Source organism: Nicotiana tabacum, chromosome 8, assembly GCF_000715075.1.
Source record: "Nicotiana tabacum cultivar K326 chromosome 8, ASM71507v2, whole genome shotgun sequence".
NCBI lineage: Eukaryota > Viridiplantae > Streptophyta > Magnoliopsida > Solanales > Solanaceae > Nicotiana > Nicotiana tabacum.
In genome coordinates, this window is record NC_134087.1 from 79788787 (window position 1) to 79814303 (window position 25517).

Here is a 25517-nt window from a genome sequence, read left to right on the forward strand (position 1 = left end):
AAGTCTTTATTAAGTAGTCCACATGCTTTATTTACAATACGTAGTAACGCCTCTTGATTCTCTTGAGTGTAGTGAACAAATTCCACAACATAGTTATCTCATGTCAACACTAGTACGGAAAAGAAGTTTGTGTTGCGCACCAGTAAAGAGAAATTGATAACTCTTGTTTTATAGCCGAGAAATCCCCGATGGCTAGTGGCACACAATTTGAGACTCGGTGGATAATGCCCCCTAACATTCTCCAATCCAGGCTTTTGTCTGCGCCAGGGCTTGAACCCGTGGAATTCACCGAATCCACACATCACATGCTACGTTAAAAGCTAAATTTAAATCTCATGGAAAATACTTTCGAGTAAATTATCAGTTGGAATGATTAACCAATATAACAACTCAATTTCACAATGAAGCTAGTTGAGCCGGCTATATGAATTATTACTATCCAAATCGCTTCATTTCGACTCAGTTCTATTCAAATTATAAAAAAAATATGTTCTCTAACACTTGAAAGCTCTAAATTTCTTAACAAATTTCCAACATTATTAAAAGACTCCAAAAAAATATTGAACCTAAAGTGAGTTTACCAATATGACTAAGCCTCAATCCCAACAAATTGGTATCACATATATGGATCATTTTCTTTCATTATAACCTATTTTTCTCCAAGTCTTAAATTTCAAGAGATTCTATGTCTTTGAAACAACTTTTTTCAATGTGCATCTAGAGGTCTACATAGGACATAATCAAACCATCTCAAATGTTGTTCCCTAATATTGCACTTGCAGCTATAACAAGCTCAATACTTCTTTTTAAAAGTAAAAAGATCTAAGAAATTTCCCGATATCATGTCACGCACAATTTTTTTTTCTTTTGAGAATGATAACATTGTATTCGTCTGTACTGGCAACAGAATTTACAAGCTACAGCCCTTGTGTATTTTACAAGGCTTCCAAAAATTCAAAAATAGATTCAGCATCTACTACGGAAGACTCTTTACACCACCAAAATTGAAGATCTAAAATACAATTCATTTTAACTACTTGAATGGACCTGCTAGTATATTCAAAACATCTATTGTTTCTTTTCCTCCAATATTTGATAAGTATGGTTTATATCGAATACAATATGGAATATCTTTATAACACCAAAAGCATATATTAAACAAAAGGGAGCTCATAGCTCTCCTCAAAAGGATTTTCTACACACTTAAGTATCGTATTTCTTTCCTTTCAAATTAACAAGAAAAGAAAATGAGGAGTGACCTTCTACAGCTCTTTATTTCTGGTATCCAGCTTCTTCATCTTCCAACCAGTCGAGGACTTTGCAACTGTTTCAGGTAGCGTTCACATATTGTTGAAAAATGAAAAGGAACAAAGCTAATAACTCTATCGCAAAAGTGCACCAGAAGATGGTTCACTTCCTGCCTACTTTATACGCAAGCAAAACCAATGAACTATGATGCAATTTCATTTCCTTAAATTATTTGCCGTCAAATGCACACCCCACTCGCAAACTAGCCAGCTTTTTAGATGTCAATAATCCATCATAATTCTAATAAGTCAACACATACTTTTATAAGCCAAAGAAATGAAGACACCCCCTCCCTTAAGAAAAAAAAAAACTGGATTATTGGACTTGGAACTCGGGTATAGATAACAAAATCATCACCATGTAAGTAAATCTCAAGAAATGACCTTGAGGCATTTTCTTTTATGAATAGAGTACAAAAGATCAGGTGCATTTTCTTATATGGATAACCCCACAACCAAACCCCTTAGGAGCCCAACAATAACTCTTTCCCACTTTGATTCCTTGGTGACTTGAAACTCCAACCTTGTGGTTGGAGGAGAGAGTTACTTACCTGTTGGCCATCCCTCCCTTGTCAAGGGATCAGGTTCATTCTTCCAAACAATAAATCATAAAAACAGTCACTGAAGACTGCCACTGTTTACCACATGCTACTTCTTTGATTGATATGTACAAACAAAACTCAGGTTCTTCACCATGTAATAAAGAACATAAAGTTCAGAAAAGCAAATAGAATACAGTCAAAAGTAACAAGAAAATATGAAAGTCATGTACAATGAGGAACTAAAATACACATCTTCAAGAAAGAGATCATGAAATTTACATGCAAGGAGGTGGACCTTCACCCTCAGGTTCCAATTTGCGCCATTCATATGGCTTGGCAGCTGTATCCAAAGCCCAAACATCCGCTAGAGGTCGTTTTCCTGAAAATAAGGGATCAACTTTTTTATTTCCTGAACTTTCTATGCTTAGATGGGGAGGGCCTTTTAACGAGACTGACCATCATTTCCACCAATAGCCATGAGATATCTTTGCCCTACCAAGGCCATGACGTGGCCATAACGTGGCCCTGGACCAGGTCCTTGGACCACAACCCTGAAAAAATCAGAATTATTTCAGTAGTTGATCACCACTTCCATATTTCACACCTCACCAGCATACACCATGTTCATTGAAACAAAGTCATTACTTGAACTGCTAAATGCTAACCTGTGCCATCGTGGGCGTTGTTGTGTAAGGTCCAGAACATGAAGATCCTCGGCTGACAAACCAGCTGGACCAATTCCACCCTGGGATGGATAAGATAGAGCATCTTAACTAGCTGAAGTAGATGATCATGCACGAGTCAGACAAAGTACTATAAGTTTATACCAACCTGAATAACAACCATGGTTCCAACGGCTGTAGCAACATGAGCAGCCCTTGGCGTGGGTGGCTCTCCTATAGGAGTCATCCTGTGATTATTAAGAAACAGAGACATACTTTATCCATTCTCAGTAAACCACAAAATTGAAAGTAGCTTATCAGTGACACCAATAGGCACTTACCTAGACCATTTATTTGTCAAAACATCATAGCAGTGCACATCAGCTGTAGCACCTGCTAAACCTGCAATTAAGATCTCTTCTATCAATTGATTATTCTACAAAAATCAAATTCTGTTTTTTGTTTTACGCATAAACATTGTATTCAGAGGTTTTCAGAGACCAGTAAAAGTCACTTCACTCGTTGCATTTAGTCTACATAACTGGAAAGACCACATCCTAGTCAAGTCCAAAAATTGCTCAAAAAAAGGGTACAAGTTGGATAATTTGGAGACTTCAAGGAAACGTACGAATTCCAGCACTTCCAGCAGAAGAAGGAGTCCCTGGAGCAGCAGAATTCCCTTCAAGCGCAGTTGCACCACCAAAGAGAATAAGCCTGGGACCAATGTAATTGGGGCTACCCTCCTCTCCAACCGCCGGTACAGCCGTTAAGGTATGCCCACACCTCGGCCCTGGACCATCCTCCTTCTTCTCTAGAACAGCGTGCGCCACCGAGTAAGTCGGAGCACACCTTGGCCCCGCCACCGGAGTACTGCCCTGCTGCTGCTGCTGCTGAGAAGTTGCCGGATGCTGCTGATCCTGAGGAGTCTCCGGCGGAGATCCTCCGGCCGATGACTGGCCGTTTAGCTGCTCCGACGACGCGCCGTTATTCTGATCGTGATCAGATTCCGACGACATCGTTGAATCCACATCCATATCCCCCACCTCCAAACCCTAGATTCTTATGCTTATCGGAGCTCAAATTCTCAACCGTGCGCATTTCGGATCAACATATCCAATCCAATTCAAACCCTAAATGTCGAAAATCACAATTTCAAATCCTCTGACTCAAACACATCCAAATTTTACGAGAAAATGACAGACCAAAAGAGAGAAAATTATAGGTTTTTCTTCTCTCTCTTCTTCTTCTGAAGAAGCTTCAAGGCGGTCGAGGAATACCAATCCGAACAGTTTCTCTCTCTTAAACTCTCTCTTCTCTGTCCAACCCTCGATCACTCATTCCTCTCTCTCTACAAATATTCAAATGTATGTATAGGCGCACATTTAGATATCTCTATCTGTATCTATAGATTCATACGTATTTTTCTGCACATAAAGTATCTCTCTCTCACATTGGTCTAATGAGTGGGAAGAAATATGACTATAATGAGGTTATTTCAAGTGACTTTTAAGTCAAAATAGCTTTTGAGCAGTAATTCTAACTTTTTACTTTTGGTTTGTTTTTGTCATTTTAACTTAAAAATAAATAATTAAAAATATTTTTTTACTTTATTTAAAAGTGATTTTAGCTTAAAGCACTTAAAACAAGCCAATAAAACGGGTTCTTTATTTTTACCTCTCGGGGTACAAGTCCTGAGGCGAGATTTAATGGTACAGTAATGAGGGTACAGTTTAACGGTGACAACCGGTTCCGCTTTCAACGAGAGGAGTTCCCTCGTTGATTTGGTGAAAAAGAATGATTTAATGAGACGCGCAGGATCGGCGCGTGTGGAGATGTATGAAAGTGATTCAACCTGACAAATACGTATGGGATGAGAGCTGGCTTTGGCTAAAGATGATGTTCATGATTGGTTAAGAGTCATTATTAAACTATCGAATTTTATTTTTCTTATTATTTCTATTTTTTTCTTCTTTTTTATCGCTTTATTCTGCTTTTTTTTTTTTGGAATTTGCAACTTTTGGATGTAAGTTTGATAGTTTTACTCTTCTCATTTAAAATTATTAATACTAAGACACTATATTTTTAAAATTATAGGTTCAAAGTGTGTATATATATATATATATATATAAAGTACTTGGTTCGATTGAACTTGTAGCATTAAGATAGTTATAGAGATGAATTCTTTAAATATAATACAGCTTACATAACATTTTACGTACGTCACTACTATTAGTTATAGTAATCAACTTATTAAATGCGACATCACTTATATAAAATCATGCTTACGCTATTGTTCTCGTTAGTGGTATATGAAGTATCAAATGCTGGAACTCACATTTAGCTTATGAACACCTTTTATTTATAAGTTTATCCAATTATCCTCTAAGCTTATAAGATCAATTTTAGTATTTTTTTAAATATTTATTGAAATATTCAAAGTATGTATGTATAAAGTAAAAAAATAAATAATACATATATACTCTTCTAACTTGTCTCCTTTTTAATTATACATTTTAACTTAGCAATGGGCGTATCATTTTTAGGTAAAATAGAATTATTATCATTCTACGAGACCAAATCCAAATTTAAGTGCACAACACAATCAGGTGCTCGCCTTTTTCACATTATTTTCTATTCAAAATGCAATTAAATTTTTTTACACTCTTTAGTTAAGTGTATATACTTTCTTTGTCATGTTAGCTAATAAAAGTATAATAACTCTACTTCGTAATAGTTTGAGAGGTCATAAGATCCCGATGTTAAGTGTTGTAGGTGAAAATGGGAATAAAATATATTATTGTCCCAATACAAATAACATAAAAATACAATAATGAGAGGGAAAGAGGCACCCAAGATATACCAATGTGCAACAAGAATATACGATTTCGATGTTACTTAAATGTATCCAGATGGGGAAAGGTAATGTAAAAGTCATTTTTATCCGAAGACAGTAAAAAAAAAAAAAAAGGGAAAGAAACACATAAATAAATTAAAAAAATTGGCTAGTAAAGACTTCGTGCATTTTCATATCTTAACTATATTGATGTTACTTGCCCTATGTGTGTAACGACCCGACCGATCGTTTTGTTTTCTAGAACCCCGTTTTCCTAAATAAAACTTCTCGTATGTGCTTTTACTATTTTATGACTTACGGGGATGGTTAGTTCGGGATTTGGAATAGTTCGATTGAAATCGAAACATTTGATTCCTTAAGGTTAGCTTGAAAGGCTAAGTTTGACTCTGGTCAATATTTTGAGTAAACGACCTCGGAATCGGGATTTGACGGTTCCTATATGTTCGTATGATAATTTCGGACTTGGGCGCATGTTCGGATCGGGCTTTAGATGACCCGGAACATTTTGGCACCTAATAGTGAAAGTTAACATTTGAGTGAATTTCATAAGTTTGGGTTAAAGCAGATTTTAACATTCTAGAATTCCATTTGGGATTTTGAGCCTCAGAATATCTCCGTATGGTGATTCTGGACTTGGGAGCGCACCCGGAAGTGGATTCGGAAGTTCGTAGGTCGTTTCGGGTTCAGTTGGCGAAAGTTAGAAATTTGAAGTTTTTGGAAAGTTTGATCTAGGGTGGACCTTTTGATATCGGGTTCGGATTCCAGTTTCGGAAGTTGGAACAGGTCCGTAATGTTATTTAAGACTTGCACACAAAATTTGGAGTCATTCCGAGTTGATTTGATAGGAATCAGATGTTGTGAAGTGTTTTTAGAAGTTTTTGAGTTCATGAGAGAATCCATGCGTTTTGGCGTCCAATTTGTGGTTTTTGATGTTATTTCAGTGTTCCAATCGCGCGAGCAAGTTTGTATGATGTTGTTAGACTTGTGTGGATGTTTGGTGTGGAGCCCTGAGGGCTCGGGTGAGTTTCGGACATTCGGGAGGAGTGAAAAACACACCAGTTTTTGGGTGTTTCTTGGCAGCAGTTGCAGGTCTCGCAAATGCGAGAAATAGCTCGCAAATGTGAATTTACGAGAAGAGCTTCACAATTGCGAAGAAGCTCGACCTGGGGCAGTGTTCGCATTTGCGACCCTTCCGTTGCATTTGAGACCTTAGCAGCTGAAGCTCGGGGTCCGCATTTGCGAGGTATTTGTTGCATTTGCGGCCTTCGTATTTGCGAACCTGGTGTCGCAAATGAGACATCAGAGACCTGTGCCCAGCTCATTTAATGCGGGACTTAGCCCATTTATCTCATTTCACTTCATCTCTTTGGCGATTTTTGGAGCTTTTGAAGAGGGTTTTCATCTAGCACTTTGAGGTAAGTAATTTCTACACAACATGAGTTAAATATATAGATTATGGGTAGATTAACATGTGAAAATTAGTGAAAATCAAGGGTTTAGATGAAACCTAGGTTTTTGATAAAAATGAGATTTGACCATGAAATCGGTTATGGAACTTAGTAAAAATTATATATTTGAGTTCATGGGGTTGTGGGTAACAACTTTCTTTGAAAATTTTCGGAAATCGGACACGTGGGCCCGAAGGCGAATTTTAAGCATCTTACATTTAGGGTTGGGTAACCTCTTAAATAGTTGAAATACAAACTTTTGAGTATGAATTGATTACTTTATTCACTATCTGAGTAGTTTTGGATTGTTCGGCGTCGATTTGAGGGTTTGAGCACAATCTTAGACCAGAAAATAGGCCTTGAGACGAGGTAAGTATCTTTTCCAACCTTGTAAGAGGGAATTAACCCTATAGGTAAACTAAGTAAATATGTGCACCTATTTGTGGGGGCTACGTACGTACGAGGTGACGAGAGTCCGTGCGTAGCTACTAATTATGCTATCGTCCGGGTTGTCTGGGACTCGTACCATGCTTATTTGAAATGTTTGCACCCCTACTTATTAATTTAATTGCTTAAGTCATATTGAAAGTTGATAAAAGAATTGTAAAAAGGTAAAATTCACTTACTTGAAGTTACGAATGGGACACTTGACCATAAATGAGAATATGTGTTTTGCTTCAAATGTTTTCTATTTGTGGAGAGGGCCGAACGCCTCGGTAGCAGATAGATGCATCTATGGTTCATGTCGTTTGACCCTCGGCAATGCACAATTTAAATATTATGTTGGATCGGGCCATACGACCTCGACATGATTCGCGCATGATAATTCTTTTAAACTATTCATAATTGATATTGCTTAAATGACTTGGGATATAAAAATGATGATAATAAACTTGGGACTTAAAATTTGTGAAAAGAGTATTTATTATTTCCTATTATTGAGTTTCAATGTTATTCATGTAAACCATGCTTAGTATAAAATATCGATATGTCATTTTTAGCCCTAGTAAGTGTCAAAATCGACCCCTCGTCACTACTTCTTCGAGGTTAGACTGGATATTTACTGGGGACATGTTTATGTACTCATACTACACTTATGTACTTAATTGTATAGGACCTGAGGTGGGTACATCTGGTTACTAGTCCGGTGCGCATATTTGATCCCCGCTACGAGACTACATGATGAGTTGCCCTTCCGAGTCGTATTAGATCAGGAAAAGTCTTCCTTTTGCTATTATTATCTGTCTATCTTATTTCGGACAGTAGATTAATATTCTTTTGTATATTCTGCTAGAATGCCCATACATTTGTGACTCCGGGTCGTGGCACATACTAGTAGATTTTTTATTTTTGGGTTGTATTTCTATGATTATGATTTTTATCTAGCTGCTTTAGTTTTGATTATTTAAAATACCTTATTATCAAATCTTTCTTAAATTTAAGGAAAGTCATTTACTTGAAAAACTTATACAGAAAATGGAAAGTCACTAAATTGTTCGCTCTTGGTTTTCTTAGCAATGGTGCTAGGCGCCATCACGACCTAAACTAGAATTGGGTCGTGACAATGCGTGAGACAACGGATGAGACTATAAGACATACTTTCCTATGGAGTATCCCATCATTAAGGAGGAGGGCGAGGTGCCCACAACAGACCCAGCCCCGGTAGATTTCATGTCAGCACCAGGCTTTCAGGAGGTCATTGGCCGTATGCTGCGGTTCATGGACACTATGACCCAGGCTGGTTTATTTCCAGCGGACCCAACCATATCTAAGGCGGGAGGGGGATCACAGACCCCTACTGCCCAGGATTTAGGGCATGCAGTTGCCGTATATCAAACCCTAGGTGCACTACCCGTAGGCAGAGCCCAACCAATTGCAGCAGCTGCACCTGAGGCTAGACCTGCTGCGGACGGCGAGCTGCAGAAGTTATTGGACAGATGGACTAGATTGCACCCTCCTGTCTTCGGGGGTAAGCGGCATGAGGATCCTCAGGACTTCATTGATCGGTGCAGGGACAGACTGCACAACATGAGGATATTGGAGTCCCATGGGGTGGATTTCACTACTTTCCAGCTGGAGGGCAGGGCCCGTAGATGGTGGCAGTCTTATCTTCTTGGCAGACTAGCAGGTTCTCCTCCCATGACTTGGGACTAGTTCACACAGCTCCTCTTGGATAGGTACATTCCACCCTCTTAGAGGTAAGAGTTGCGGTTTCAGTTTGAGCAGCTCCAATAGGGTCAGCTGTCTGCGACCGATTATGAGGCGAGATTCTCTGAGTTGTCTCGCCATGCACTTATGATACTACCTACTGAGGCGGAGCGAGTGCGGAGGTTTGTTGCGGGGTTGTACTCAGGTATTCAGGCTACTATGGCCCGGGAGGTTGAGATGGTACTTCTTACCAGCTAGTAGTGGAGATATACCGTTAGAGGGATAGAGAGGACCCATTTTTCTGGAGCATTTAGGGGTGCCCCAACTAGGGTAAGAGGTCATTTTGACAAGGGTCAGCCTAGCAGGCCCCCATATTCAGCATTACCACCTCCTCGAGGTGTTCCAACACGACCCTATTTCACTGTTATGCCAGAGAGTTCTTACTGCCCGCCAACTATTCAGGGTTCTTCTAGTGGGTACTCGGGTCATCAGGGTTCTTCGAGTGCTTACTTCAGTGTCATGCCAGAGAGTTCCTACTGCCCACCAGCTATTCAGGGCTCTTCCAGTGGGTATTCAGGCCATTAGGGTCAGACTTCAAGGCAACATATCACCACACCGAGAGGTTGTTTCGAGTGCGGAGATCTCAGTCATGTGCGGAGATTTTTCCCCAGGATTCGGGGCAAGGCAGTGCAGTAGGGACAGTAACCCATGATTCTAGCACCAGCTTGTCCAGCCACCCAGAGGCGGAGGGCAGGCAGGTAGGGGCCGTCCTAGAGGTGGAGGCCAGGCAAGGGGAGGCCAACCAACCGGTGCTCTCGCCAGGTTCTATGCCTTTCCGACATAACAGATGCAGTGGCCTCAGATGCTGTGATCACAGGTATTATTTCTGTCGGTGGTAGAGATGCTTCAGTACTATTTGATCCAGGGTCTACCTTTTCATATGTGTCATCTCTATTTGTTCATTTCTTGGATATTCCTCGTGAGTCCTTGGATACTTTATTTATGTGTCCACCCCTGTGGGCGATTCTGTCGTGGTGGATCGAATCTATCGGTCATATGTGATTACATTATGTGGTTACGAGACTAGAGCGAACCTTATGTTGCTTGATATGACCGACTTTAAGATCATCCTGGGCATGAACCGGCTATCTCGATACCATGCTATTCTTGATTGTCATGCCAAGACTGTTACTTTGGCGATGCCAGAGTTGCCGAGATTGGAGTGGAAGGGTTCATATGTCAATACATCTAGTCGGTTCATCTCTTTTCTAAAGGTTCAACGTATGGTCGATAAGGGGTGTTTGTCTTATCTAGTTTATGTCCGGGATACTACCGCAGAGACTCCGGTGATTGATTTGGTGCCAGTAGCCTGGGAGTTCGCCGATGTGTTTCCTTCTAACCTTCCAAGCATGCCACCAGATCGTGATATTGATTTTTATATTGATTTGGCTCTAGGTACCCAGCCTATATCTATCCCACCATACCGTATGGCTCTAAAGGAGTTGAAGGAGCAGCTTGAGGAGTTGTTAGCAAAGGGGTTCGCCAGGCCAAGTGTGTCCCCTTGGGACTATGCGGATGTGCATTGTTTACCGCCAGGTGAACAAGAACCCGTTGTCGCGTATTGATGATTTGTTTGACTAGTTGCAGGGTGCTAGGGTGTTCTCTAAGATTGACTTGAGATCAGGGTACCATCAGTTGAAGATTTTGGACTCAGACCATACTAGATATGGCCATTATGAGTTTATGGCCATGTCCTTCGGCTTGACTAACTCCCCAGCGGCGTTTATTGATTTGATGAACAGGGTGTTCAGGCCTTATATTGATTTGTCCGTCATTGTCTTCATTGATGACATCTTGATATACTTGCGTAGCATGGACGAGCACGAGGAGCATTTGAGAGTGGTGCTTCAGACCTTGTGGGAACAACAGCTATATGCTAAGTTTTCTAAGTGTGAGTTTTGGTTAGATTCTGTGGCGTTCTTGGGGCATGTTGTATCAGGCAAGGGTATTAAGGTGGATCCCAAGAAGATTGAGGCAGTTCATAGTTGGCCTCGCCACACTTCGTCGACAAAGATCAGGAATTTCCTGGGCTTAGTAGGTTATTATCACCAGTTTGTGGCGGGCTTTTCATCCATTACAGCACCTTTGACTAGATTGACCTAGAAGGGTGCTCCGTTCCGTTGGTCCGATGATTGTGAGACGAGCTTTCTGAAGCTCAATACAACTTTGACCACAGCACCAGTTCTAGTGTTGCCTTCCTGTTCGGGGATGTATACAGTTTATTGCGACGCTTCACGCATTTGTTTGGGTTGTGTATTGATGCAGGAGGGGCGATTTATTGCATATGCTTCACGTCAGCTGAAGATTCATGAAAATAATTACCATGTGCATGATCTAGAGTTTGCCACGATTGTTCATGCTTTTAAGATATGGAGGCATTATCTTTATGGGGTGTCATATGAGGTTTACACTGATCATCTCAGCTTGCAGCATTTGTTCAAGCAAAGAGATCTCAATTTGAGGCAGCGCAGATGGCTTGAGTTGCTGAAGGATTATGACATCACTATTCTTTATCATCTAGCAAGGTGAATGTAGTCGTGGATGCCTTGAGCAGAAAGGCAGAGAGTATGGATAGCTTGGCATTAATTTCAGCAGAGGAAAGGCCACTAGCATTAGACATTCAGTCCTTGGCTAACAGACTTGTGAGGTTGGATATTTCAGAGCCCAACAGAGTTCATGCATGTGTTGTTGCCCAGTCTTCACTATTGGAGCAGATCTAGGCTCGACAGTTTTATGATCCGCACTTGGCAGTTCTAAGAGAGACAGTACTACATGGTGGTGCCAAGGAGGTTTTTATTAGCGAGGATGGTGTTCTTCGACTCTAGGGTCGTCTATGTGTTCCTAATGTCGATGGCTTGAGGGAGAGGATTCTAGAGGAGGCACACAGTTCTCGGTATTCCATTCATCCAGGTGCTATAAAGATGTATTGTGACCTGAGACAACATTATTGGTGGCGGCGGATGAAGAAAGACATAGTTGAGTATGTAGCTAGGTGCCTAAATTTCCAGTAGGTTAAGTATGATCACCAGAGGCCATGTGGCCTACTCCAGCAGATGACTATACCAGAGTGGAAATGGGAGCACATTACCATGGATTTCGTAGTTGGGTTGCTGCGGACCTTACGGAAGTTCGATGCAGTTTGGGTCATTATTGACAGGTTGACCAAATCGGCACACTTCATTCCAGTCGTGACTACATATACTTCAGAGAGGTTGGCTCAGATTTATATTCAGAAGATAGTCTGGTTGCATGGTGTGCCTGTTTCCATCATATCAGATAGGGGCCCTTAGTTCACATCACATTTCTGAAGAGCAGTGCAGAGTGAGTTGGGGATCCGTGTAGAGCTCAACACCGAATTCCATCCATAGACCGACGGGCAGTCGGAGCAGACAGTTCAGATCTTGGAGGACATGCTCAGGGCATGTGTGATAGACTGTGTAGGGCAGTGGGATCAATTCTTACCTCTGGCCGAGTTTGCTTACAATGATAGTTATCAGTCCAACATCGAGATGGATCCATTTGAGGCATTATATGGTCGGCGATGTCGTTCTCCCATCGGGTGGTTTAAGCCTAGCGAGGCTAAGTTATATGGTACTGACTTGGTAAAGAATGCCTTGGAGAAGGTACAGTTGATTCAAGAGCGGCTTCGCCTCTAACCGAGTTTGCTTACAACGATAGTTATCAGTACAACATCGACATGGCTCCATTTGAGGCTTTATATGGTCGGCGATATCGTTCTCCCATCGGGTGGTTTGAGCCTAGCGAGGCTAAGTTATATGGTACTGACTTGGTAAATAATGCCTTGGAGAAGGTAAAGTTGATTCAGGAGCGGCTTCGCACAGCACAGTCTAGACAGAAGAGTTACGTGGATCAGAAGGCACGTGATTTATCATTTATGGTAGGCGAGAAGGTTCTCTTGAAATTATACCGATGAAAGGTATTATGAGATTCGGGAAGCAGGGCAAATTGAGCCTAAGGTTTACAGGCTCATTTGAGGTATTGAGACGAGTTGGGGAGGTTGCTTATGAGCTTGCTTTACCTCCTAACCTATCGGGAGTCCATCCGGTGTTCCACGTGTCTATGCTCTGGAGGTATCACACCGACTTATCTCATATGTTGGACTTTAGAATGATTCAGTTATATGAGAGTCGGGGTTATGATGAGGAGACAGTTGCCATTGTTGCTAGACAGGATCGCCAGTTGAGATCCAAGAGGATTTCCATGGTAAAGGTTCAGTGGAGGGGCCAACCAGTTGAGGAGACGACCTGGGAGTCCGAAGAGGACATGCGTAGCATATATAGGAATGGCAGGCGGTACGGGGCGGGTTCTGTCTGAACCCGCGCAATTTAAACCTGCCCCCATAGTATTTAAACCCGCATTCACCCGCCCCGCACTCCACCCGCGTTCACTCGCCCCGCCTCGCAATTTTTTAATAAAATTGTATAATAAACTTTCCCACATGATTTTAATAAAACCAAATGCAAAAGAATATGAAACAAAAACACCCAAAAAATAAAAATACAGACCGACTTACTGAAAAATCTGGTGAAAGAGAAGATGAGATTAACAGTAATCAGATTGCATAAAAGGGTGTATAAATATTTATATATAATATATAATGAATATGAAAGTGGAAAAAAATCTCCGTGTTATGTACAAAGTAGTAATATTGTCTCTTTCTTTTTTATTATTTTGTTTTTTACGTGGAAGTTAAAAATGGGAAAGAAGAAGAAGAGACAGTTAAGCGGCATGCAGTTTCGCGTTAACAGACAGTTAAAATTAAATCCCCACCCGCGCCCCGCCTCGCCCTGCCCCGTGTTATTTTTTTAATTTTAAAATTGAACCCGCCCCGCCCCACAACCGCAAAGTCTCAAACCCGCCCCGTCGCGCTAACGTTCAAACCCGCCCCACCCCGTACCCGCATTGCCCCATTCCATCCTTAAGCATATATCCACAATTATTCAGCACTCCATGTGTGATTCTAAACTCGTTCGAGGACGAACATTTGTTTAAGAGGTGGAGAATGTAATGACCAGATCGGTCATTTTGCTTTCTAGAACCCTTTCCCCCCTAAATAAGACTTCTCGTACATGTTTTTACTGTTTTATGACTTGCGGGGATGGTTAGTTCGGGATTTGGAAGAGTTCGTATTAAAATCGGAACATTTGGTTCCTTAATGTTAGCTTGAAAGGCTAAGTTTGACTTCGGTCAATATTTTTGAGTAAATGACCTCGGAATCGGAATTTGACGATTCCTATACATTCGTATGATAATTTCGGACTTATGCGTATGTTTGGATCGGGTTTTGGATTACCCGGGAATGTTTCGGCGCCTAATAGTGAAAGTTGGTATTTGAGTGAATTTCATAAGTTTGGGTTTAAGGAGATTTTTACATTCTAGATGTTTGTTTGGGATTACGAGCCTGGGAATAGCTCTGCATGGTGATTCTGGACTTGGGAGCATGTCCGGAAGTGGATTTAGAGGTCCTTAGGTCGTTTCGGGGTCAATTGGCGAAAGTTAGAAATTTGAAATTTTTGGAAAGTTTGACCGAGGGTGGACCTTTTGATATCGGGTTCAGATTACAATTCTGGAAGTTGGAACATGTTCGTAATGTCATTTAATACTTGCACGCAAAATTTAGCGTCATTCCGAGTTGATTTGACAAGAATCAGACGCGCGGAAGTGTTTTTAGAAATTTTTGAGTTCATGAGAGAATCCATGCGTTTTGGCGTCTGATTCGTGGTTTTTGATGCCATTTCAATATTTTGATCGTACGAGCAAATTTGTATGATGTTGTTATACTTATGTGGGTGTTTGGTGTGGAGCCCCAAGGGCTCGGGTGAGTTTCGGACATTCAGGATGAGTGAAAAACACACACTAGATTTTTGGTGTTTCTTGGCAACAGTTGCAGGTCTCGCAAATGCGAAAAATAGTTCATAAATGTGAATCTCGCATTTGCGAGAAGAGCTTCTCAATTGCGAAAAATCTCGTCATGGGGCATTGTTCGCATTTGCGACACCTAAGCCGTATTTGTGACCTCAGCAGTGTTCGCATTTGCGACCCCTCCGTCGCATTTGCGACCTTAGCAGCTGAAGCCCAGGGTCTGCATTTGCGAGGTATTTGTCGCATTTGGGGCCTTCGCATTTGTGAACCTGGTGTCGCAAATGCGACATCAGAGACCTGTGCCCAGCTCATTTAATGCGGACTTAGCCCATTTATCTCATTTCACTTCATCTCTTGGACGATTTTTGGAGCTTTTGGAAGAAAGTTTTCACCTAGCACTTTGAGGTAAGTAATTTCTACACAACATGAATTAACTACATAGATTATGGGTAGATTAACATGTGAAAATTAGTGAAAAACAAGGATTTAGATGAAAAACCTAGGTTTTTGATAAAAATGAGATTTGACCATGAAATCGGTTATGAAAATTAGTAAAAATCATATATTTGAGTTCATGGGGTTATGGATAACAACTTTCTTCAAAAAAAATATAGAATCCAGGCATGTAGGACCGGGGGAGAATTTTAAGCATCTTACATTTAGGGTTGGGTAACCTCTTAAATAGTTAAAATACGAACTTTTGAGTATGAATTGATTAGTTTATACACAATTTGAATAGTTTTGGATTGTTCGTTGCCGATTTGAAGGTTTGAGCACAATCTTGGACCGAAAAGTAGGCTTTAAGACGAGGTAAGTCTCTTTTTTAATCTTGTAAGAGGAAATTAAACCCATAGGTAAATTAAATAAATGTGTGCACCTATTTGTGGGGGCTACGTACATACGAGATGACGAGAGTCCGTAAGTAGCTACTAATTATGTTATTGTCCGGGTATTCTGGACCTGTATCATGCTTATTTGAAATGTTTGCACCCCTACTTGTTAATTTAGTTTCTTAAGTCATATTGGAGGTTGATAAAAGAATTGTAAAAGGTAAAATTCATTTACTTGAAGTTACGAATGGGACACTTGACCATAAATGAGAATATGTGTTTTGCTTGAAATGTTTTCTATTTGTGGAGCAGGCCGAATGCCTCGGTAGTAGATATATGCATCTATGGTTCGTGCCGTTCGACCTTCGATTTCAATATTATGTTGGATTGGGCCGTACGACATCGGCATGATTTGCGCATGATAATTCTTTGAAACTATTCATAATTGATATTGCTTAAATATCTTGGGATATAAACTGTTAAATGATGATAATAAACTTGGGACTTAAAATTTGTGAAAGGAGTATATACTATTTCTTGTTATTGAGTTTCAATGTTATTCATGTAAACCATGCTTAGTATAAATTTCGATATGTCATTTTTAGCCCTAGTAAGTGTCAAAGTCGACCCCTCGTCACTACTTCTTCGAGGTTAGACCGGAAACTTACGGGGTACGTATTGTTTATGTAATCATACTATATTTTTGTATGATAATAGGCTAGATTCATGTAGTTTGGCAACTATTTATACCCCAACTTGACTATGCTTCACCGTTCTAGGAAGGTTAAATGACGATAAAATGGCTCTAATTGTGAATTTCATGTTTTGCAGGAGCAAGTTGTGCTTATAAGGACTTAGGACAGTATTTGGAGCTAAATTAACGCAAGGGAAGCCCCTCGGAGCTGAGTACGAGTGAAAGAAGAAAGAAAAGAAGAGAGAAAATGCTGATTCACTCTAGCGCGGGCCAAGCATGACTTTAGCGCGACCGCGCTAGAGCAGGAAAACGGGACAATATACTATGCGATATGCGCGTCCACTAGCGCGACCGCGCTAGTCAATCTGGAGCGCAAAAATTTCAGGGGTAAACTTGGAAGTTTGGGGCAATTCCACTTAACCTATAAGAGGTCCAGCTCGCCCAAAAAGAGATTATCAAGGTTTTTATAGCTTTGTTGAAGGCAAGAAGAGGCAAGAGGCAAGGAGGATAATTTGACATCGAGTTCTACCTTTTTTCCTTTTGTATTTATCATTCATGATGAATTTTGCTGTTGTTATTATGAATACGATTATGAGTAGCTAATTATTTAGTCTAGGGTTTTGATGGAACCTGTTGAGGGATGAACTTCTTGTTGTGTTAATATAGTTTGCCCTGTTTAGTCTCTATTTGTTCAACTATGTTCTTGTTGTAGTTAATTGATATGATCCTCAATTAGCTATGCCTATTTAATATGTATTATTCGGAAGAGAGTGCATATTTAGGTAGTTGTTGAACAACACCACTCCCAAAGTATATGAGGAATCAATAACTGAGGGTTTAAAGGCGGGATTAGGGAAAATGAAACCTTGGGTGCGATCTAAGTGAGCTGTAATAAAAGCCAGCTAGCGTAACTCGGGAGAGTGCGTCTAGTAAATTTTTGTAATTACTCGGGAGAGATTTATGGTAGTAAGAGTGCTCATGATTGATAGAGACGATTAGGCAAATTTATGCGAACCATAACAGGAAGGGATTCCATCAATAGGGGAATCACAACCTTAGATCCTTCTCTTGTTTGTTTACAACTCAGTCATAGTTAGTTTTTAGTTTACTTAATTTTATTCAGTTATAGTTAGTAGAAATATCACCAAGTATTATTCAAAATATTTGGAAAGTTGATTACGGAGAATTCAGTGAGTCTGACAAAAGTAATTGTAGGTTAATTCCTTGTGGGATTCGACTCTGGGCTGAATACCCGGATTATATTTGCAACGACCGCTTGTACTTTTTATAAGGCATAGTTGGGCGTGATCAAATTTGGCGTCGTTGCCGGGGAATTAACGATGTTATCAATTACAGTTAAAGAAATACAAAAATTCTTAGTGTAGTCAGTTTTGTTTATTTTCAATCCATACATTGAAATTTTAACGTTTGTTAACTTGGTTGTACAAGTGCATGCCTAGAAAATCATCGAGAACTGGTGAAGTGTTTGAAGCATTATCAGATCCCAAGAAAGTTTTCAAGGCCCTAAATTGGGCCAACCGGAAAAAACAAACAACAACAATCAACTGAACAACTAGAACTAAACATGGGGGATAACGTGGTAGACCCGATGCGCAGGTAGTAGAGCCTTTTGTGCTAGACGCTCCTCTATATGACTGGGCGCAACCCACAACAGAGAATTTGGCCAAAGCGATATTAGTCTCATAGATACAGGCTGAATCTTTTCAAATCACAAACAACATGCTGCACTTGTTGCAAAACAAGGGACTATTTTTGGGGTCATACATTGAAGATCCTCAACAGCATTTGAAAAATTTCCTGTCAATCTGCAAAACTCAAAGGCAGCCCAACGTAACTCATGAAGCAATAAAGTTGTTGTTGTTTCCATTTTTCAGTGATCGGAGCTACCCAGACTTGGCTAAATTAACTCCTTATTAATTCCATCACGACTTGGAAGGAGTTAGTCAAGCAATTTGTGAATAAGTTTCATCTACCTAACAAGACTGCTCTGCAAATTGATGAAATTTTGAGCTTCAGACAGAAACCAATGGAAACATTGCAAGAAACACGGGAACGATTCAAAGGGATGCTGGTTATATGTCCGCACCACGGTATTCCAAACCATATGTTGGGGTAGCGGTTTTACATGGGTCTAATAGATATCGTGAAGGCTAATATTGATGCTTCAGCTGGTGGAGCATTCTTGAGTAAAACATGGAGAGAAAGCCAGATCTTGCTTGATAAGATGGCACAGAATTCAGGGTGGACAACTAGAAATGCACCTATCACTCTAGTAGTTCACTCAGTGCCCTTAGATCCAGCCAACACTCTTACTAAAAATATGGCCACCTTGATGACACAAATGAGCATACTCACCAAAAAGGTGGAAGAGTCAGGACAGAACCAGCAAGTGCACATTGTAGATACAACCAATGAGGGCTTATGCACATGTTGCATTAGTCAGCCAATTGGTGGTAGTGGAATGCGGAAAGTGATCATCATCATTACCTGGAGGACATGAATTATGTGTCTAATTATGGGGGCCAGAGACAGAGTGGTCAGAATTGGGGCCAACAGAATCAGCCATACAGGCCAGTCCAACCACAACACAACAATGGAAATATGGGAGTCATGCGACCTCACAATAATGTGGTGCCTTACCAAAGGCCACAGGGATACAACAACCAAAATCAGCAGCAGGGTTATCATCCTCCTCAGCAACAACATAGTGGGAGACATGAAGATAGGTTTGCTATACTCCAGGCAATGATGCAGCAGGTTATTGGGTCAAATGCGAAAATGAGCGAAAGAGTAGATGCACATGAGTCAGCCATAAAGAATATTGAAGTGCAAATGGGCCAGATCTCGATATCTTTAAATAATCGTCCTCATAGGACATTGCCTACAGACACTCAGGCAAATCCAAAAGACCAAGGCCCAAAGCAGCTGATGGCAGTGAGTCTACGTAATGGCAGAGATTTAGACGTGGAGCAAGAGAGAACTCGAGAAAGCAGACAGGCTGAGACACTTGTACCAGTGCCCATTGAGCTAGATGACTCAGCAAAACTGACAGAGGTAATAGTACAGGCTGCCCAGGAAGAAACCAACACATAGATTGAGGCAAAGAAAGAAGCTGAGACAGCCTAGGAACTGGTAATTAAGGTGGTATCTAACAAAGAGAAAACCCAAATCATTGGGAAGAAGAGACCTCCAGCACCATTCCCACAAAGGCTGGCCAAATACCAAATACAAGAAATTCTTGGAGATGTTGAAATAACTCCAGGTAAATATTCCATTGACTGATGCTTTGAATGAAATGCCTAGTTATGTAAAAATGATGAAGGACTTAATGTACCGAAAATTCGACTTCCAAGATTTGGCCACAGTGACTCTAACTCAGACCTCCAGTGGTGTGGTCACTAGACCAGTTGCTGAGAAGTTGTCTAATCGAGGGAGTTTCACAATTCCCTACACCATTGGTAACTTTGCCTTTGCCAAGGCACTCTGTGATTTGGGGGCTAGCATAAATCTTATGCCCCTGGCGATCTATAAGAGGTTGGGGATTTTTTTTTTGGAAATTAAATGATTTTATTTACCAATAGCAAATATGTACAATGTCAAAAACTGAAACTAGACACACCCAGTTCCACACAACTTCTACTACAGGTCTTTTATATCAAACTAAGGATAGAAATTCATTTCTTCCATTGTCTTCTCTAACTTTCTGATTCTTAATCCCCTATTTACAACTTCTTGTATAATTTGTCTAACTATCACTTCCATTGTCCTCTGCTCCTCTTGAAATACTCTCATGTTTCTTTAACACCATATATGGTATACTGCACCTGCCAAAGTCAGCCTATATACTTGAGCTTTTGCAGTGTTTCATGTTGCTTTGTCTTCAGCCCATTGTACCTCTCTTTGCCACTCCATCGAGGGTCTTGTTATGCCTTGCCAATGTAGCTGTAGACATGTGATTTTTGACTCTCCCCAAGATTTTTCATATTTTAGCACGTAAATATTTAATTTAGGCCTAATATAGCTATTTTAACTCATTTTTATTCTTTTACTTTATTTTATTACAAGAAAACAAAAATTACAAAAAAATAGGTTCATTAATATTTTGTAGTCATTTTAAATCTTGAAAAAACCAAAAATAGTTTTGTTTTAACAGCCAGTCTTATTTTAATAGTTACTTTGCTTACATAGGATTAATTAATAAATAAGATCGTATTTTAGTCTCGTTCGCGAGGAAAGAATAAAATTCGGGCCCAAACGACCCATTTTTAGGCCGAATTTTTCGAACCTAGCCCATAACTCCCAAGCCCATTCCCTGAGCCCAATACCTTTAACACCTTTCTTGAAAAACCTAGGGACCTAATACACAAAAGACCTAGGAGTTAATTTGCCAAATACACAAAAATACACCTTTAGACCTAGACCTATATAATAGGGGTAAGCCTAATCAGATAAAAAAAAGAAACAAAAAAATAAAAGCTGCACTGATACCCCCACTCCCAGCGTCATCTTCTTCTACAAGAAAAGTAGCATCCATGAGAGATCAACCAAAAAGAGAGATCGACAACATCCAAAACTAAGAACGACCCACATTGTTCTTCTTCTTCAACCGTCGATCTAGCCGGAAAACGAACAACAGCAACATGCTAACATCACGATTCATAACTCCCTCCACCTTAGTCTCCTACTCCCTCACGTTTTAGCCATGAAACCAGCCATCAAAACACTACAAAGTCTCCGTTAAACACTCCAAACTTCTCCCAAAACTTAGCCTTGTAAACCCCTGAAACTCAGCTGAAAACCAGCTGCGTGAACCACCCAAAACCCATCCAAAGGTGCAACAACAAAGCAGATACGAACAGCTTAAGAAACACCCTCAAATCTGTCCCTGAAACCAACCCCAAAATCACCCTTTAACACCATGGAACAACCCCAAGGTCTTTCGAAAATCCAAGCCGTCGTTGAGGTGGTCGTCGTCCGAGATTCTGTTGATGAGGTTGACGATGTTTAGTTCTGGTTCTAACGAGTTGCTCTAAGTTGGAGGATGACTGTTATTATTATATCAAATAAGTACTTTGCTTTGCATTACTACAGGTTCTTTTTCTTGTGTTTATTTTATCTCATATTCATTTTACTAGTTTGGTGAAAGATCTGGATTAATTTTTGCTACTCTGTATTGGTTTTCCTTCGGTCCGTCATCTTAATAGGTTTGTCTGTTTCTTTGAGATTACCATCTCTATTTTACTTCCTTCATGCCTTTGCTAAAATGATTAGATACACTTTTATTAATCTTAAGTTGATTCAATTGGGTCATATGTCTGATGTAACTGTTGTAGTATTCATGTGGTTAGTTTTCGTCATAGTAATAGTGAGATTTTAATTCCAATGCGCAAATATAGGAATCAGTGATTGAAAGATTTGGAGACGTAGAGTGATTTTATAGTTTTGAGCCTTTGGTTCTATGTGATTATTTAATAGCTTAGATGAGCCATTAGTTCGTACATTATGGTGCACTCATTTAATTATCTATAATCTATGGCCTCACAACAATCTCGAACTTAGGAATTGAAGAATAATGAACCTTGTAGTTGCTTTAGGCGCGTAATTTAAATTAATTTCCTTAAACTCGGGTGCACATTTATGTGACCCAAATCCAAATCTCAGCAACGTTAGATAAAATGTGTCGTGGACCGCGAGTGCATTTATGTGACGTGGTTCAAGACGTGTTTAGATGACATTAAATTTTTCCTAATATTAATTAAATAAAGCGGTTAAGTTAAAAATGCACATATGTTTCAAAGATGTTTTAAAATCAAATAAATAGGCCAATAATAACAGTTGAGCGACCGTGCTAAAACCAAGGAACTCGGGAATGCCTAACACCTTCTCCCGGGTTAACAGAATTCCTTACCCGGATTTCTGTGTTTGCGGACTGTAATACAAAGTCAATCTTTTCCTCGATTCGGGATTTGAACCGGTGACTTGGGACACCATAAATTATTCCAAGTGGCGACTCTGAACTTAAATAAATAAATAAATCTCGTTTCGATTATCACTTAAATTGAAAAAAACTCCCTTATACCCTTACGGGGGTGTAGTAAAAAGGAGGTGTGACAGCTATGGCGACTCTGCTGGGGAAAAGAACCCAGAACTTCTAGTTCAAGGTTTAAGAATTCGAGCTTAGAATAATTATTGTATTTGGCTTTGTTTATTATCTGATTTTATTACATGTTTGGGCCTAATGTGCAAAATATTTCTTTTACCGCTTTGATATTATCTGAACTGTATATAAACTGCTACGAAACCCCTCTCTTCTCTCTACTGAGGAGTGCACGCTGGCGTGACTTCTTTCTGTTAGTGTCATAGCCCAAATTAGAATGAGGTTCGGACAAGTTGCAAATCCGGATGATCTTTTGGTTACCGGTACGCTGTACGCAGCCCCCCTTCGGCTCGAGTTGTCCGCTCGAGTAAGCCAGGTCTAGAACAATACACCCAGGTTTTAAACCTAGAATAACTCAGCCTCATGCCGGATCCCTAGTAGGAACGCTTGTCTGCATCATGTGCATTTAACTTTGAGGACTCAACACAGGGGTTGGGTCCGTCTAGAACAGGTGTACCCCAAAAATAAAACACTATCCTGATGCATCCTAATATGCTACATGTTGCAATCTTCAAGGGTAATAGGGTCATTTGGTAGACCAATAATAGTTGAGGGCAAATGGAAAAAAAGAAAAAGAGAAAAGAGAGGGTGAAGTGTGAAAATAAAGCAAGTAGGGCCCAACTATGTTTCCTGTCACATTTTTTTTAAGAAAAAGACAAAAAAAAATGAAATGAAAAATTCAAAAAGATTTTGCACTTTTTCATCATTTTTCGAAAATCAAAAATCAAAAAAAAAAGGAAAAAGAAAATCCAAAAAAAGATGTTGCATGTTTCATCATTTTTAAGGAAAAGACAAAAAATATATTTTCTCTAAATTAGTTGTTTTTGTTTTAATTCTCGCCCGTATCCAATTTGCCCGAATTACGCATACCTGATTCTCGTCTTTCGGGGCGTGATACGTAGGCAACCCACATAGGGTCCGGTCTTCCTAGTAAATCTTAGGTTCTTGGCTTTGTGGGGTCATAGCCAAATTTTGCACTTCTAGCCACTTTTTGGCCAAATAAGTCATTTTGCAAAAATAGCCTCAATTATGTCTTGCATGTGTCCAATAGGGAGTGTTATTGTCTCACCTACTATTGGTTTGAGTTTTTCTTTTATACAGGTGTGGATCTATTTACCGTGGTTTGAGCATGACATACCCCCAGGACCATTTGGTCAGGACCGTTACACCCGGGAGTGCTTAAGGAGATTTTATTTTATTTTTTTTATGTTTTGAGTCTGTTTTTCTTCTTATGTCGTCTTTTGCCTTCTAGTTTTGTACAGTAATGTCGAGTTTTTTTTCTTTATTGTACTTTCTATTTTGCATTTGAAAAAATGTGTTATAAATCAAAAATCCAAAAAAGAGATTTTGCGTATTTATATTTCCACTAGAAGTTTCTTTAGAAATACTACTCCTAGAAATTAAAAAAAGAAAAAGAAAGAAATTTTGAGGTGGTTTTTCCTTTAGGAAATTAATATCTAGAACTCAAAATAAAAAATTGCTTTTTTATTTCCTTTAGTATATTGATACAAAAAATTAAAAAAAAATTCTTTTGATACCTCTTTAGAAGTTTTATCAAAATAGATTTTTTTTGAGGTCCTTCTTTGCGAAATTAACGAAAAAATGATTTTTTTTTATTTTCACTAGAACTTTAGGATATTGTACATAGAAGAAAAAAAACAACATACTTTTTCTTTTGTTTATTTTCAGAGTTTCTCCCTTGGGTAATCAAAACTGAAATTCAAAAACGTTTATTTTATCTTTTTCATTTTTCGTTTCGAAATCTTTTTCAGGATATCAAACGAAAATCAGAATATATTTCTTTGGTTTATTTTTTTAGATTTCCTTCCTAAAAAAAAGAGAGGTCAAAAAAATATTTTTTTTCTTCTAGAATTTTTCCTTAATAGAGTATTTGTTTCAAAAAGAAAATAAATTCTGTTAAGCTTGAGTTTAGAATAAGTTATAGAACATTCAGTCTAGAAAATTAAAAAAAAAGGATTTGTTTCTTTTATTTCCATTTTCTCGTCAGAGTAGTCATTAAGGTGAAAAAAAAAGGTAAAAAAAAGAACGTCAGTTTGTTTACTTTATTCCCGATCTTTCTGAACTACGCAAAGATCTGATTCATGCGGCGTCATGATACGTAGGCAACCTACATAGGGTTCGATCGAATCATTTTTTTTAAATAATAAAAAGAAGAAGAAATAAGAAAAAAGAAAATGAAATTATGGGATGTGTGAAATGAGAGGAAAGAAAAGGGCGATAATTAAAAAAAAATGAAGAAAAATGAGCAAGCTAGGAAGTGCTAGAAAAGAAAAGAAAAGAGAAGATTCAAATAGACAATTTGGGATGATGCCAAGTGACCTTATGACCCTCAAAGTCATTCTAGAATCATTAATTGTTGATAGGTGCATTGCACGCAATGTGATATTTTTGTTGTTAAATGCCCTAACGCTAACGGGATGACCCCATTTTGTTCCTTTTGATATCTTCATAGCAGAAAGGTGGTTGGTTTGTGGTTCTCGAAGTAGTAACTCCTCTCCACAACATAAAGTCAAAAAGCAATGGCGGACAACAACAAAATTGGGTTGGTTGATACCGGTGCCCGAAAGCAGTTGGTTGAACAGGACACTGGTTTGGCTGATGAGGTAAGGATGTTAAGACAACACATGATAGACATGTATCAGGCCTGGATGACTGGGAAAGCACCACCCCCGCCACCACCTAGCTTCTTAGATGCTACCCTTACCCAAACTCCAGTCATAGTGCCGGATAATCCCCCATATTCTCCTGATCCACCCGTTTATCACAGCTTTCCCAACCGTCCTAGTTGCTCCATCACTCATCCTCCAATTACCTCTCCCCAAAATTGCCCTCCTATCATATCCACTATTCCCAACAATGAATATCCACTCAAAGTTCATGATGCCCAATA

The 25517-nt window shown here is 39.6% G+C and overlaps 1 protein-coding gene across 14 annotated transcripts in view; it reads right to left on the bottom strand.

Moving 5' to 3' along the window:
- Window positions 1-3964, bottom strand: part of LOC107759098 (serine/threonine-protein phosphatase BSL3) — a 40392-nt gene extending 36428 nt beyond the window's left edge. For 13 of the 14 annotated variants that reach the window (XR_012694095.1, XR_012694097.1, XR_012694096.1 and 10 more), the window contains exons 1-6: window positions 3140-3964; window positions 2853-2913; window positions 2681-2759; window positions 2515-2594; window positions 2306-2400; window positions 2129-2228 (exon numbers count right to left, since the gene is read on the bottom strand). Coding sequence is in view for 7 of the 14 variants with exons in the window: in XM_075219440.1 (XP_075075541.1) it covers window positions 2129-2228; window positions 2306-2400; window positions 2515-2594; window positions 2681-2759; window positions 2853-2913; window positions 3140-3545 (821 nt within the window). In the remaining 7 variants the exon portion in view is untranslated. Of the gene's footprint in view, window positions 1-140; window positions 309-2128; window positions 2229-2305; window positions 2401-2514; window positions 2595-2680; window positions 2760-2852; window positions 2914-3139 lie in introns of all 14 variants that reach the window. The other variant, XM_075219442.1, reaches the window with a different exon arrangement.
- Window positions 3965-25517: the final 21553 nt, after the last annotated feature.